Genomic DNA, 15,079 nt, shown 5'->3' with positions numbered 1-15,079 from the left:
AGCCACCAATTGAATTTATGTGCTTATTCCTTTTAACCCATTCCTGCATAATTGCAGCCTAAATGTACTTGACCTTAGAATGTGAAAGCCATGTTCTGTAAAGATTTCTACATCTGCTCATAGATATATATTTTTGATGATTATTACTTTACAGTAATAATTACAGTTCGAATCGTGTCTTTTAACTGGGTCAGAAAATACCTAGTGTTGAATCGAATCGCAGACACCGATTTGGCATCTTGAGTGTATTTTCTAACGCACTAAACACACTTGACGTTTCCCCGTTGCTACGCAACGTTGGCATCGTTCCACAGGTTGGGCGCCAATTTTCTTCATCTTGATTGGGTGTAACTGGATAGAGACCGCAACCAATGAAATGCAGCATAGTTCTCCAATAAAGACAACCGAGAATGCTAGTCTCCTACCATTGAACTCCGACCACCGACTTTCGTTACACATAATAAACTAATCAAACTGAGGCATCATGAGTGGAAGAGGCAAAGGCGCGAAGACAAAGGCCAAGGCGAAGTCTCGTTCTTCTCGAGCTGGACTGCAGTTCCCAGTTGGTCGTGTTCATAGGCTGCTCCGTAAAGGACACTACGCTCAGCGCGTAGGTGCTGGAGCGCCAGTGTACATGGCCGCTGTGCTGGAGTATCTGACAGCTGAAATTCTGGAGCTGGCTGGGAACGCTGCCCGGGACAACAAGAAGACTCGCATCATCCCCCGTCACCTGCAGCTTGCCGTGCGCAACGACGAGGAGCTGAACAAGCTTCTGGGCGGTGTCACCATCGCTCAGGGCGGCGTCTTGCCCAATATTCAGGCTGTGCTTTTGCCCAAAAAGGCTGAGAGGGCAGCCAAGACCAAGTAAATCGTTTGACTCCTCCAAATCCAAAGGCTCTTTTCAGAGCCACTTAGCTTGTTCTAAAAAGCTGTATTCCTTTCATTGTACTGCATCAAGATCGAATACCGATTTTATTTACAGATTCTTGTTTAGGAAAGGTTTTGTGGATTTCTGATGAAAGGGCGGATTCAGGATGGATTTTAGGTTGATGTAGGGTACATGTGGGACACATGGCACATCTTTGTTTATCCAATGAGCGCACGTTATTTAACAACCCCATCAATTCTTAGTCAATAAAATATTTTCATGAAACGTGAACACAATACTATAGGTTATGGAAGGACAACAGCAAGCTTTAAGAATGTAAATGCTTTGGGATGTGAGACATTTTCTGTTTGGGACTTATTTTTGTTATATTAGTTATGATGTTTTAAATTATTTGTATTATCCAGCGAGACATTTAGCCTACTGTAATTATTGTATACTAATGCAGATTAATAGGACTAATATGCTAAATAAATGACACATTTCCCCAACATGTTCACTCATGTATGTTTGTTTTCATAAAATGTTGCATTCTTTTGACCAAAAGCTAGACATAGCCAGACTAAATATGAGCCCTGATGAGTAGCTGGATATTTCGGCGCAGTGGAAGTTGTTGTAATACACTGGTTTAATCACCAATGATGATGGCACAGCTAAAATTGTTCCGAACAAGGCGAAGTATTCCGGTTTCCCCCTAAACACGAAATATTTTTAATGTTTCTCTGTAAAGCTCAGTCATAATATCATGGTACAACATATCCCGTATCATTAGTCTTGGCTTTCAATGTGGCTGGATTACGCAAACTGAACTAAATGCTCTGACAATTTCACGTGGTAGGAGGAATTACGCCAGCTAACGTAATTGTACAGAAGGTTGTGAAATTTTGAAATCACAATTACCTTTCTAGGAAATCCCGTTAAACACGTTTGGCAGGATATCTTATTTAAAATACACTCCTGTTAAATCTCTTTTGTTAGCTGTTTTGTTAGATCACCAAATGTTAGCAAACTTTTCTTCAGATATGAGTTACAAGTTAGCAGCAACCTACATTTTTAAAGCAGTAAAGTTAAGGCTAAGTTGGATCTATTTAAAATGTTTCATATTCAAACATTTTACCCGCCCACTTCCTGCAGAGACCCTGGCAGGCGACATAAACCTGGTTCCGCAACTGTTATGCATAATACAGTTTAAAAACATTTAAGCAGAAAGTTGAAGAGAAAAAAACAATCACAATTCCAACAGCTGTTTTATTAGGCGGAAGTAAGCTAACGTTGGCCATCAGTTAGAAATATTTAGCTAGATGAATATTTTATTCCTAGCAACATGAAGCCCTCTAATGAGCCAGATTTAGAGCCTACCAAGCTAGTTTTAGTACATGCAGCCTACATCTAATGTGCTCCCCTAAGTCTCATGGGCATTTATATGATTTTTTATTTACCACTATTATATTAAAAATAAAAGTAAAGTATTTCAAAAACCTGCTCAAAAATAGCGCGAGAGCACACAAATGGAACAAAGAAAAAGGCGGGCAAGAGAAAGGAGGCGGTAGACCCAGAACATTTGAAATGTTGGCGGTATTCGAAGTTGAGGAAACTATCCAATGATCACTGCCAAAGGGCGGGCAAAGTCGAGACCCAGCCAATGAGAAATCTGTAAAACAGGGTCCAATCAGTTTGAGACGACTATACTTTATAAGACGGTGCAAAGCGTCTAGACTGCATTTTCTGAATTTGTAAGCAAAAGAACCTAGTCAAAAATGGCAAGAACTAAGCAGACCGCTCGTAAATCCACCGGTGGCAAGGCCCCACGAAAGCAGCTGGCCACCAAGGCTGCACGTAAAAGCGCCCCGGCTACAGGCGGCGTGAAGAAGCCTCACCGCTACAGGCCTGGCACCGTAGCCCTGAGGGAGATCCGTCGCTATCAGAAGTCGACTGAGCTGCTGATTCGCAAGCTGCCCTTCCAGCGCCTGGTCAGAGAAATCGCCCAGGATTTCAAGACCGACCTTCGCTTCCAGAGCTCAGCCGTGATGGCTCTGCAGGAGGCCAGCGAGGCATATCTGGTTGGTCTGTTCGAGGATACCAACCTGTGCGCCATCCACGCCAAGAGAGTGACCATCATGCCCAAAGACATCCAGCTGGCCCGCCGTATCCGAGGCGAGCGTGCATAAGTGATTTCCGTTTGACCCTTCCTCTTCAACATAAAGGCTCTTTTAAGAGCCACTTCAATGATTCGTTAAATTGCAAGTGTGTCCATTCTTTCGTTTTAATATTACACATGTGGTTTAGTTTAGAATGTTTTTCTGAGGTGTTGAGCTTTTTGAGTAAGTGTAAAACTGGACCGTTGGTATGGTCACTAATAGGAACGACTGGAGCTTAATTTATGAAGACCTTAAAATTAAAGCGCTACATTTTAACCTGCAGTTAGCAAACTGCGCCCCAATAAACTTCATGAAAATAGAGGGGATTCAAATAGTGATTCGGTTTTTAAAATTTTCTATTATCTACAGATTTAAACACTCACGTTACTCACTATACGAAATACTACTCACGTTTTAGTTTTTGTGGTTCGGATGGGGGCGGGCATAGACCTCGATACACCTTCACTTTAAAAGTAGTATGAATGTTCCTCGTTAGTTTCTTTTGCATGTAAAAGTTCAGCACATCTGTTTACAAAAGTGATTACAGAGCGGTGTTAGGGATCAGGTTAGCCAATTCAGTGCATGCAATGATTTCATTTTTGTACTAAGGGTGGCGCTGTGGACCAATTCTTCTGCTCGTCTACGTGGATCTACGTATTACGGCAAGACGATTCACTCACTGGTATGCAGCAAGCTTTTCTTTGAAAATATATATTTAAAAGCACATTGTAGAAACGTCACACACGATGCGATGTAATCAGACCGTCCAAATGTTTTTATTGCTGAGGATTAAAATGTTAGGTAAAGAGGCTCACCGCTCAGCTGATGGACTGTAGTGACCAAAGGCTTGCTACTGCGTGTGCTTTAGTGTGCGCATGCTAGGCTCCTAAAATGACGAAGTATGTTTCATTTAACATTTGAATAGGTGCTTATTAATCGGTGTTGTCAAAACCATAGAATATGACCATTCTGTGAATAGAACGTATGAGCATTAACATTCATATAGTCTCGTGTCCTACAACGACTTTTGGTACCGGCTCATGTAAGACTGCATGTCCCTTTGAGCCTAACCTCCACCCGCCTGTGATCGTGCTAAAACAGACCAGTCTTCCATCAGAGCAGACTCCCAGATCTCCTCTCGCAGACCCTCTTCAGGGCGCTTGTACACACGACGCTGTACCAATCCATCTTGTAGTTGTTGCTCGGTGACAGCCGAGCACAGAGCTCCCCGGCGTCCCCTCTCTCACGCAGGTAACCCCAGAACCTAAGATAGAATCAGCATTGTTCGTACGATTGGTGCCATCTCTGAGGATAACGCTAATGATAAACAAGCAGCAGAAATAACCACACCGGAGTTTATATATTTATATATATATATATATATCTCAGTAATTTTATATGAAGTTTAGGTTTACGTTGCTCATGGGTAGAGCAGCACCCTGATTAAAAAAATAAATAGAAGTTGCAAGCTAAGCTTTGAAGCAGCTGGTACCTAGTTGACCAGGTCAGACCAGCTCCATAGTTATGAATCCCTCTGTGCTGGTAAATGTAGATATACACATAATTAAGCCTATAATGTTGCTGGCCGAAACCGTAATGCTCCTAATTAGCCGTAATTTCCAAGAGATTCCTAACCTACGGTGTGTGCTATGGGCTGTGGGCTAATGTAAAAATAAAATAATAAAATGAATGGGAAAAATAAGGGCACGGGACACATCCACCATTTCCACAGGTGACTCACCTCTGTTGGAAGACGGGATCCTACGTGCGGAAAACCTGCCTCTAAATCTCTCTCAACATGCGGCAACTATTTCTTCTAAGCAGTCTCGACCGATCTTTAGCCAAACCCAATTTCTTTTTTGTTTCTACTCTCGCCCCATCAATTAGGAGGAAAACGTGAATCACGTGTGAAATAGAGGCGTGTCCCGCTGCCTGATCTCACGGCAGCAGGTGCCAAATCAAACAAAATAAAGGGAGAAAAAACAAAAGAAAACAAGGATTGTCAGTATTATGTGCAATTCCTATTCGTAACAATAGTCAACATGGTTTGACCAGCTATGATTTGAAACAGCTGGTAGCAGGTGGTCATTTTAAGCTGGTCATAGCTGGATTTTACACCAGGGCAGTGTCCTACCAGGGACTCGAAGATTAACTTCTAATAATGATAAAATGGTGTGAGTGAAACTCTGACATCTTAGGTGTCCGATCTTACTGTACACTGTCTGCCATGGAGGTATTATCCACCCACTGCCAGCGCCCCCTGCTGGACTCATGCAGGCCGATCCAGTAAGAGTCCCCCTGGCTCAAAGCCTTGGCCTTCTTCCACAGGTACACCTGCGAGAAGAAAACAACCGGGACCCAGTCAAAGAGAGACTTCCTCCAATGTTATCAAAACCGTGATTTGGCTGTGATAGTAATTGAATAAAGCCATTCCATTTAATCATGACATACGGTATATAAGTACATTTGCCCTTACAGAATTAACTGTCTCTTTAGCACACTGCTTACACCATCAGTTGAATGAATTCAGATTGAATGCCAATTATTCAGAATCTAAACTGCAACAAATATTAACACAAATTTGTCATATTAGAGTTGTGGTGGCTACCTAACAACAAAAAATAGCCACCAGAGGGAACTTTGTTTTCTTGTCGGCATTTCCAACGCGTGTTACAAAAATGAGGTCTGCCATGTGTCCACCTTTTGCCATTTATTTACATATGGATCAAACACTACCACATTACCAACATGACAGTCTCTTGCACCCACGGGTGAAAAACTGTGTGCTTCCTGGCTACTAAGTCCCTGATTACCTACACCTGTGAAACCCTTGTATCAGTGCACACCATGATTACCTGCTGCTTATGCCCCTAGTGTGCAGGTGGAGTAATGACAACATTCACATAACACACTCAACATATAGCAATACCCAAATTGGCTCCAACACACCGGCCCCTAATTGTTACTGCAGATTTACATCAATTCAATTAACAATTATACACAACAATGGAGCCAATGAAAAACCCATAGAGCAAGTGCATGCCCCAAGTCAGCCAAGTTCATGCATGTGTCAATAGGATTCCATCTTTACATTACATTACATTATTGGCATTTGGCAGACGCTCTTATCCAGAGCGACGTACAGTTGATTAGACTAAGCAGGAGACAATCCTCCCCTGGAGCAATGCAGGGTTAAGGGCCTTGCTCAAGGGCCCAGCGGCTGTGCGGATCTTATTGTGCTACACTGGGATTAGAACCCCCAACCTTGCGTGTCCCAGTCCTTTACCTTACCGCCCCCATCTGAGGTCAGAGGAATGCTTCCTGTAAGTCTCTATCAGTGTCTATTCAGCTTCTTGCAGAAGACAGATCTTTGTAATTGGTCGCTCCAATATGTTGCACTTGGTCTGGATTTTAACAGACCGCACATGTCCTTGTGTGTCAGGAAAGGTCTGCAGTACCTTCCCTAACAACCAGGATCCACGAGGGGCAGTAGAGTCCGCTACAACTACAATGTCTCCTGTGACAAAGTTTTTCTTGTGCTTTGACCACCGTTGCCGTTCCTGTAACAGTGGTACGTACTCTCGCATCCATCTGTGCCAAAAGAGATCTGAGAGGAATTAAACTTGCCTCCATCGTCGTTTGGTGTATAAGTCACTTTTTTCAAAAATCCCAGGTGGCAGAGCAGGTTTGCCTTTCAACAAGAGGATGTGATTTGGAGTCAGGGGCTCTAGATCATTAGGATCGTCTGAGAGCTTTGTTATGGGACGGTCATTCAATATGGCCTCCACCTCGCATAGGAGAGTTTGCAATCCTTCATCATCAACAGTTTGCTGATGAAGTACAGAGTTCAGCACCTGTCTGACCGTGCGAATTACTCTTTCCCAAACTCCGCCATGATGTGATGCAGCGGGAGTGTTGAAGCTCCATTTCGCTCCAGATTGAAGCAAAGATTTTTGAATTTTCCAGTGGTTCAGATCAGACAGAGCTTCTCTCAACACAGGTTCTGCGCCAACAAAGTTGGTTCCATTGTCTGATCTGAAGTGTGATACTTGACCTCTTCTGGATATGAATCTGCGCAGTGCATTGATGCAGGAGCTGGTGTCTACTGAGTATGCCATTTCCAGATGCACTGCTCTACTGGCCATGCAAGTGAAGATAACTCCATAGCGTTTGATGAGGCTGCGGCCTCTCTTCACTTCAAAAGGGCCAAAGTAGTCGACGCCCACATTTGTGAATGGTGGGAGGTCAGGTTGTAGTCTTTCTTTAGGCAAATCTGCCATCTTTTGTTCACCCAGCTTTCCCCTATAACTTCTGCAAACAACACAGGAAGAGCAGATCTTTCGGGCAGCAGCATTTGCGCTGGTGATCCAATACTGTCGACGAAGTCTGGAAAGCAGGTGATTTCTTCCACAATGTCCCATTTGCTCATGAATGTGGTTTAAAATGAGGATGGAGATGTGCTGGTCTTTAGCAAGAATGACTGGGTATTTCATGACATCAGGCATTGCTGCTTTGCTAAGCCTTCCTCCCACTCTCAAAAGCCCATTTTCAAGCACTGGGTCGAGTCTATAAATGTGACTGCTTTTCTTTACTCCAGATGTTCCTTTTTTCAAAGCAGTTATTTCATCACTGAACCTTTCCAGTTGACTGTACTGAATAATGGCACTTTCGGCAGCATCAATGTCTTCAGGAGTCAAGGGTTGACCACCCAGTGTGGCTCTGAACCTTTGCATCTCCTTTGCCACTCTATTCTTTTGTTGAGTTAAGTCAAGTCCACTGCTGGATGCAGAAGCTTGTATTTCTTTCCTCTTCTTACTCAACCACTGCAACGTCTTTCTCACTTGGAGAAACCAAGCAACTGAGGTCTTTTGCCTTTTCCATGAAGAAAAATGGGTTATCAGCTGGTTTGTTGCATTCAGTGCATCTTTGGTAATGACAACAGTTGTTGCATCTGGTGCATCTTTGAGGACGACAGTGTTCACTGTAGCCTCTCTTTTGACCTCTGGGTCATCACTGCTGATTGAAGCAGAGTACAAGATGTTAAGAGGCCATTCTGTTTCATTCTTGAAAAGAAAATCTGGGCCATAGATCCATCTGCTGCAATTGAGAAGGGATTCAACTTTCACCCCGCGAGAGGCCTCATCAGCCGGGTTCTGCTTTGTGTCAACGTATCTCCATTGGGAGATGGCAGTGGCTTCTCTTATAGTGGAGATCCTATTGGCTACAAAGGTGTGAAAGCGCTTAGTTTCGTTTCTGATATACTTTAGCACGGTTGTGCTGTCAGTCCAGAAAGTTGAATTTTCAAGCTCTAGTTGCAATTCTGCTTTCAGCATCCTGTCAACTCGCACTGCAAGCACAGCAGCTGTTAGTTCCATCCTTGGAATAGTCACATGCTTTAATGGAGCAACTCGTGCCTTTCCTAGAATGAAAGTAAAATGAACCTTCTCCTTGTCATTCTGCAGCCTCAAGTATGAACCTGTGCCGTACCCATCCTCGCTAGCATCAGAAAAGTGGTGTAGTCGGGCACTTGTGAGCTGTCCAAAGTCTTTGGGCTTGATGCATCTTGGCACGCTGAATGTGCTGAGCCTCTTTAGATCTTCTAGCCACCCCACCCACTGCAGCTGGTAATTTTGGGGAATGTACTCATCCCAACCGTAGCTCAGCCTACAGAGTTTTTGCAGCATCAACTTGACAGGTAAGGTGAAGGGTGCTAAAAATCCAATGGGGTCGTACACAGAGCTTACCACAGACAAGATACCCCGTCTTGTGAGTGGTTTTTCCTGGACTGCCATCTTGAATTTGAAGGTGTCGGTTTCTGCACACCACTGTAGTCCCAGTGTTCGCTCGATTGGAAGACTGTGTCTGTCGAAATCCAACTCTTTCACTTCCTTGGCTCTTTTTTCCATATCAACAGATGCCAACACTGACCTGCTGTTGCTGATCCATTTCATCAACTGAAATCCTCCCAACTGGCATACAGATGTCAGGTCTTTCACCAAGGCCATGGCTTCTGCCTCTGAAGGCAAGGACTTCAAGCAATCGTCCACATAGAAATTGTGCTTGATGGTGTCAGTCACATGTGCTGGGAACTTTTCTCTGTTGTCCTCAGCCGTTTTTCTTAGGGCGAAACTGGCACAGCTGGGTGATGATATTGCGCCAAACAGATGAACAGTCATTCTGTATTCAGTGAGATGTTGTGTCAGGTCACCGTTTGGCCACCACAGGAAGCGCAAAAAGTCTACATCCTGTTTTGCCACTTTGACTTGATGATACATAGCTTGTATGTCGGCCATCACTGCTATGGGTTCTTGACGGAACCTTGTGAGAACTCCTAGCAAGGAATTCGTCAAGTCAGGTCCTTGGAGTAGCTGACTGTTGAGTGACATTCCCTTGAAGCTTGCACCGCAGTCAAATACCACTCTCAATGTTCCTTTTTTAGGATGGTGCACGCCATGATGTGGGATGTACCAGACCTTTCCTTCTTTTCCTTCCAGTTGACTTTCTGGAACCGTCTCTGCATAGCCTTTATCGATGACATCACCAAGGAAATTGGTGTGGCATTTTGACTGTATGACTGTAATATGAGAGGCATATAAGAGTATATAAAATATATATGGACAACGTATACAACAATACAAACCTACACATGGCACCAGGAAGCGTATTAGTTTTGCTCATGCTCATTTGTGTCTTTGGTCACATGTCTAGTCACATGCACAACGAGGAAAACCCAGGGTAATTACGCGCCTCTACAGATGAGCCAATGAAAAAGACTTGTAGTTGCCAAACACGGGTTACATCAGAGCCTTTTTTGGGAAATAAAAACATCTATATCGTTGTCTGTGTACTAGGGGGGAAAAATGAACCTTAGAAAAAATAATGAAGATTGAACATCAGTAACCTATATGAGCGCAATATTTTAATTTTGCTGTCAAACATGAATGGAGTCCAATGGGGAAATGGGCTTTTTTAGATTAGTGATCACTAGGGGGCAACTTCATATCAATTGGCGAAACTGATAGCTCAAAAGCTCGTTGCTATTCTGGAGCAAAGACACAGTATCATTGATGTGAAGCAGCATTCGGCTAACCCCAGACTAACACTAAAATCCAAAACAACCAGATAATAGTTGCAGTGAGTTTTTAGAAGACATCCATGTTGGTGCCTCATACCTGTTCCGCCTCACTCCCGATGACCACAAGGTGGCCACCCACAGACATGCAGTGGCACTGACTCGTCTTCCAGTCCTGCCGGTCCGCGGAGTAGAGATAACACTTCTCACCAAAAAGCTCCCATCCGTCTGGGCAGTGCCTACAGGTCCGTTCTGTAAAAGTGTTTGGAAAAAGTTTTTTCTGGATGTTTCTTTTTCCAGTTTCAAATATCTGATCAGATAGGAGCAAGGCCACTGTCTTTAGTACATATTCTGGACACTCTTCCTGCAAGCTATTGCCGACAAACTAGGTGAAGAATTTATGGTCGTAAGATTTACAGTTTTTTTACAGAACTGAAAAAATTACATGGATTCACTTCCACATTGTGGAACTATTTTGGTATGCAGCAGAATGAAATATTAACCAGAAAGGATATATAATTCAGAAACTGAACATGAACATGAACTGTGCATGCAGATGATGCAGATGATGCTTTTCTGTAAAGAGGAAGAAATGGAGTCCAGAGTGTTCAGCCACTTCACAGGCAGACAGTGGAGAAATGAATCATGTCCTACGCTCTTGCAGATGAGAAAACCACCTGTGAATCATGGTGAAACTCACCTTTGGTTGTCTCGTTGGTGACAGCGCAGTACTTATCCAGCTCAGGGAATGTCAGAAAGAGGCTGGAGTAGGTGAGGTTCAGGGTGTTGTACTTCTGTGACAGCTCTCCAGCCTGTTTCCTCTGGGAGTCCGACCAGGATTGGAAGCTGCTGTTCATCTGCACGACTGAGCCCATTGAAGAGTGTCAGAGTTAAAACACCGCACTGCACTCATGATAGTCGGTGAACTTCCCAAGGGTCTGCAATCACTACCCCTCCCCTCGGCCGATACCCTCCCCATCCCTCCACCTAGGGCGGCACAATTATACCATTGCCAGTAATAACTGGTAACTTCTACATCAGGGGAATTTGTTCACCAGTCAGTCAGTCTGAACCCAAACCCCCACCCCCCACACAGTGAGAAACGCAGCCCTGCTGAAACAAACAGCTCAAGCTATGTTTTGAAACAGCTGGTAGGTGGTTGACCAGATTTTACCAGCTCCCAGCTTCACATGATTTGACCAGCTCAAGCTATGTTTTGAAACGGCTGGTATCTGGTTGACCAGCTACCAGCTCAGACAACTAGCATTAGCAGGTTGACCAGCTCCTACCCAGCTTGACCAGCTCTATTTTCAAGCTGGTGATTTTACATAACTGGATTTTACAGCAGAGATATGAAACACAATGAGAGACTCACAGTGGATGGCCTGTAACAGGTTGCCTGCAGAAGCCAGAAGGCACAGTACAGCCAGGTAAGGGACAGCCAGTTCCCTTGACGAGGTTCCAGGGTTGGCCTTCTGGGTCTCTGAGGAAGAACAACATTTTCCCATATCCTCCTGTGACCTGGTAAAAATTAGTATTTAAAGGTACAATAGGTAATTTCGCTGACATTGGCTGTGGCAATTAGGACCAATTTTCAACCAATGAATTTGAAATATTGTACAGTTATACAATGTTTTGGTGCCGGCCTGTCAACTGCATATTTTGAAACCCGACTATAAACACAAGCAGAGGGTGCGTCAACATGTCAGTGAGCCTTTTTCAATGATAGGAAGGGATTTACAATGGTAACAATGTTTTACCACAAAAAACTGACCTATTGTACCTTTACATTTTTTACATAAATTAAAAAAAATGTTTTACATACAAGTGTTGCAATGAAAATGGTTCCAAAAGGATGTTTGTTTTTTTGTTGTTGTTTTTTTTTTTGTTTTTTTTCACTGAATATCCCTTGCAGTGTAGGTTTCGGCTTAGTAGAATGCATATTTCTGGAGATGAAGATCAGATACTCATGTCTCCTACAGAAGACAAGAATTAATTGCTGGGTCTCAGGAACAATTTCACTGCGCAGAAATTCATAAAACAATAAACATATACCACAACCTGTGTAATGTTTCTGTATCTGTCCTGTTTGTATTTGTGTTTATTCTGGTTATTTATTCATTATCATACATCCTTGGTTATTGTTTTCCATTACAATTTCTTATTTGTGATCCCCTGTTATGTCTGCGTCTGAATGTTTACCAGCCGAGTCACTCCCCTGTCTGCGTCTCCCACTATTCGGGTGTTTACACTAGTTTCAGGTTTTCAACATTCCTGCCAAACTCGCAATTCTTACATCCTGCTTCTTGGTAGTTAAATGTTGTAAAGCACTATTCTTTCTAACTACCACTAATCTAGATATTGTACAGTACTAATCCGATTAATACACTTACTGTCTGTCTAACTAACTAACTAACAGTCACTTGTATTGGGTAGTTAGAAGTATTCATCTACTAATTCACTAATGCAATCTCTTAGTGTTTCTGCGCTGTTCTATAACTCCGCCTCCCTATGCTATCCCTGATTACTCGCTTAGTTTCAGCGAAGTGTTCGCACCTGTCTCTGACTATCACTACGTCTTCAATCTATGCAAATGTCTACTCCCTAATCCGGAGCCGTATGTCTTACATGTTTGGTTATGTGCATCCAGTCCGCGTTTTCGTCTCCCTCCTGTTATGCTGTTATTACCCTGTTATGTTTCCCCACCTGTTGTCTATTTGTTTAGCCCAACTTTTTCCCAGCCCCGCCTAGATTGTCACCTTCCCTCATATATTTAAACCTCAGTCTCCGTTTCACCCATTGTCAGAACGTTGATCAGTTATAGAGCCGAATTACTTGTACGCCTATACCTAAAGACACCCCTTTGACTTAGATTTTCGAGCTTTTGATGATCTGCTTTGTTTTAGTGACTTCGGTTATTGCCTTGGATCTACTTCGCCCTTCTGTACTTTCGCCTTTTGATTTACTGGATTTTTGACCTTTTTGCCTGTTTTCTCGACTATTCTTTTGCTTTCTGTTTTTGTCATTGTCTTGGATCACCTGGCTTACGAACTCGGAATAAATAACTACGTTTTTGGATTATCCCCTGGTCTGCGTCTGGGTCCTCATTGCCATACATGACAACCTGGAAGCTAGGAAACACATGGTCTTTGGTACACAGTACATACCCAGTGGACGCATCAACTACATTCTTAAAATTCTTGGCAACAACTCTTACCTCGGGCCGCCAAATTCTTGGTTTGTAGTTCATTTGGGACGCAGTGACCATTTTCTCCAGTTTTCTGCGGGTCTGCGTACATTCGTCCCATCTGCTTGAGTTGCCGTCTCTGATGAAGCGACACTCCTGCCTGGCTTCAGCTGCAGGCGCTCCAATCTACTGTCATAAATCATGCAAAATGCGCTGTGATAGCAGTTGAGTCGTGGTGATGGAAGAACGGGGCGCATCTAATCGAAGGTGACAGAAACGGTGAGCTCATTCGGAGCTGCCTGCAGCAAGCTGGGTTAGCATTTTGGCTAACCATAGCAACAGATGTCGTGGCAAAACGGTTAAATAAAAGAAATGAGTACTGACATGCTTGTGTGCCGTGGCTAAGACAGGAGCCCCAGTAGCAGCACCTGACATCTTTGTACTGCTGTCCTAATGACTGTGGCAGTGTTGGCTGAAACAGGTTAATTACCAATAGAAAAATGTATATACTGGATGCATTCGTAATGTTTATGCTGAAAAATAGTTATAAATTCCAATATTTGTTTGCTGGGTGGTTGAGTGGAGCATGGAGAGGTCGTCTCGTGCAGGATTCACTGCATGCTACGATGTTTGCCACTCAGAGGAGTCATGTTTTCCATACTGACGAGACATAAAAGTAGTAATATCATAACCAAGATATGAAACTATGGTTGTGACCAAAAGAAAGTCGACAGTCTAGGGAAACCTGGCAGGTTGGATCACCCTGGGAGGAGACTGATGTGATTTCCATATGCTTTTCATTGTGAGTCAAATAAACTGCACATATTGGAAGCTGGTTGGGAGTTAAGAAGAAGAAGAAGACACTGTTATCCAAAGGGACTTACAGTTGATTAGACTAAACAGGGGACAATCCCCCCAGGACCTTGCTCAAGGCCCCAACAGCTGTGCGGATCTTATCGCGGATCTTATTGTGGATCCCAGTCATGTAGTCACTTAGCCGCTAGGCTACAGGCTGCCCCAGGCGTCTCTGGGTATAAAGTCTGTGTCATTATAAGTACAGTGCACTGGCCATGGGTCTCATCTTAGAAAGTCAAAAAGTTTCAATATTTTCCTAATTCATTGCCAATGAATAGCAGTCTATTTGATGGAAATGTACTGTATGAGGTCGTATCAGAGCATGAGGCTGGCTCTTATTTCATGAGTCTTATGCATGATGTGTGCATCATACCACTGTTATATCACATTATTACAATACTATTTCACACTTATTTCTAGACACTCATCCCAACACCCTAAGACAACTCTTAAGAATCAATGATGCTTGATATAAATGGCTCCCTGTTTGTTGTTATGAGGTCGTATGCGAGATAACAAATGGTTTGTGGGTCAGTATGTGAGCTCTCCTAAGCAGTGATACCGCCTTCTAGCTGAACCACGAACCCGTTTCCTGTCTCTTCTCAGTTCGGAAAACCGCAGAAACAGCAACGAGAGCTTGATCTGATGTTAAGGGAAATTTCGAAACATATCTGGTGTTTTTTTTTCAACAGATGTTTCATAAATAAGAATTATTTATAATTATTAAAAAATATACAGTGATTGCTGTATTTCTACTTGGTCTATCACTTACCACACAGTATCACTCTTCCCTATTAGCTTAGATTATCAATAAGGATAACATGAAACCAGAGATAAAACAATGAACTTATTTATTAAAATCTTGAAAGGTGTAGCATTAACAATAGTATAAAACACAGTAGCTTTTGATTTAATGGTTATAATAGAATTTACAAAGTACT

The 15,079-nt window shown here is 43.1% G+C and overlaps 3 protein-coding genes across 4 annotated transcripts; 2 read left to right on the top strand and 1 right to left on the bottom strand.

Annotated features, from left to right (window-relative positions):
* The first annotated feature begins 446 nt into the window (after positions 1-446).
* LOC133136420 (late histone H2A.2.2) lies at positions 447-1,377 on the top strand. The gene has a single exon (XM_061253897.1). The coding sequence runs from the start codon at positions 485-487 to the stop codon at positions 866-868; it is 384 nt and encodes a 127-aa protein (XP_061109881.1). The 5' UTR covers positions 447-484; the 3' UTR covers positions 869-1,377.
* Positions 1,378-2,628: 1,251 nt separating this feature from the next.
* On the top strand, positions 2,629-3,076 carry LOC133136417 (histone H3). Its single transcript, XM_061253893.1, has one exon. The coding sequence runs from the start codon at positions 2,644-2,646 to the stop codon at positions 3,052-3,054; it is 411 nt and encodes a 136-aa protein (XP_061109877.1). The 5' UTR covers positions 2,629-2,643; the 3' UTR covers positions 3,055-3,076.
* Positions 3,077-3,814: 738 nt separating this feature from the next.
* On the bottom strand, positions 3,815-13,429 carry LOC133136413 (C-type lectin domain family 6 member A-like). 2 transcript variants are annotated; one of them, XM_061253885.1, is made up of 6 exons: positions 13,314-13,429; positions 11,472-11,579; positions 10,797-10,961; positions 10,197-10,348; positions 5,237-5,358; positions 3,815-4,288 (listed from the first exon to the last, which is right to left on the bottom strand). In XM_061253885.1, the coding sequence occupies exons 1-6, from the start codon at positions 13,402-13,404 to the stop codon at positions 4,138-4,140; spliced, it is 789 nt and encodes a 262-aa protein (XP_061109869.1). In that variant the 5' UTR covers positions 13,405-13,429; the 3' UTR covers positions 3,815-4,137. The 2 variants fall into 2 exon arrangements, 1 of the variants encoding a protein (XP_061109869.1); XR_009709522.1 differs by lacking the exons at positions 5,237-5,358; positions 10,197-10,348; positions 10,797-10,961; positions 11,472-11,579; positions 13,314-13,429 and adding an exon at positions 4,766-4,893 and having other exon boundaries at positions 4,151-4,288.
* Positions 13,430-15,079: the final 1,650 nt, after the last annotated feature.

The sequence above is a fragment of the Conger conger genome, chromosome 9 (assembly GCF_963514075.1).
Source record: "Conger conger chromosome 9, fConCon1.1, whole genome shotgun sequence".
NCBI lineage: Eukaryota > Metazoa > Chordata > Actinopteri > Anguilliformes > Congridae > Conger > Conger conger.
This window is presented reverse-complemented; position numbering and strand designations above follow the sequence as displayed.

Bases quoted from the DNA above. Each gene is read 5' to 3' on its own strand.
- LOC133136420 (XM_061253897.1), top strand. From the start codon at position 485: ATGAGTGGAAGAGGCAAAGGCGCGAAGACAAAGGCCAAGGCGAAGTCT.
- LOC133136417 (XM_061253893.1), top strand. From the start codon at position 2,644: ATGGCAAGAACTAAGCAGACCGCTCGTAAATCCACCGGTGGCAAGGCC.
- LOC133136413 (XM_061253885.1), bottom strand. From the start codon at position 13,404: ATGGGACGAATGTACGCAGACCCGCAGAAAACTGGAGAAAATGGTCAC. The intron at 11,580-13,313 runs GTAAGAGTTGTT...GTTCTTCCTCAG, and splicing joins CAAGAATTTGGCGGCCCGAG to AGACCCAGAAGGCCAACCCT. The intron at 5,359-10,196 runs GTATGAGGCACC...TTCTTCTCGCAG, and splicing joins TCGGGAGTGAGGCGGAACAG to GTGTACCTGTGGAAGAAGGC.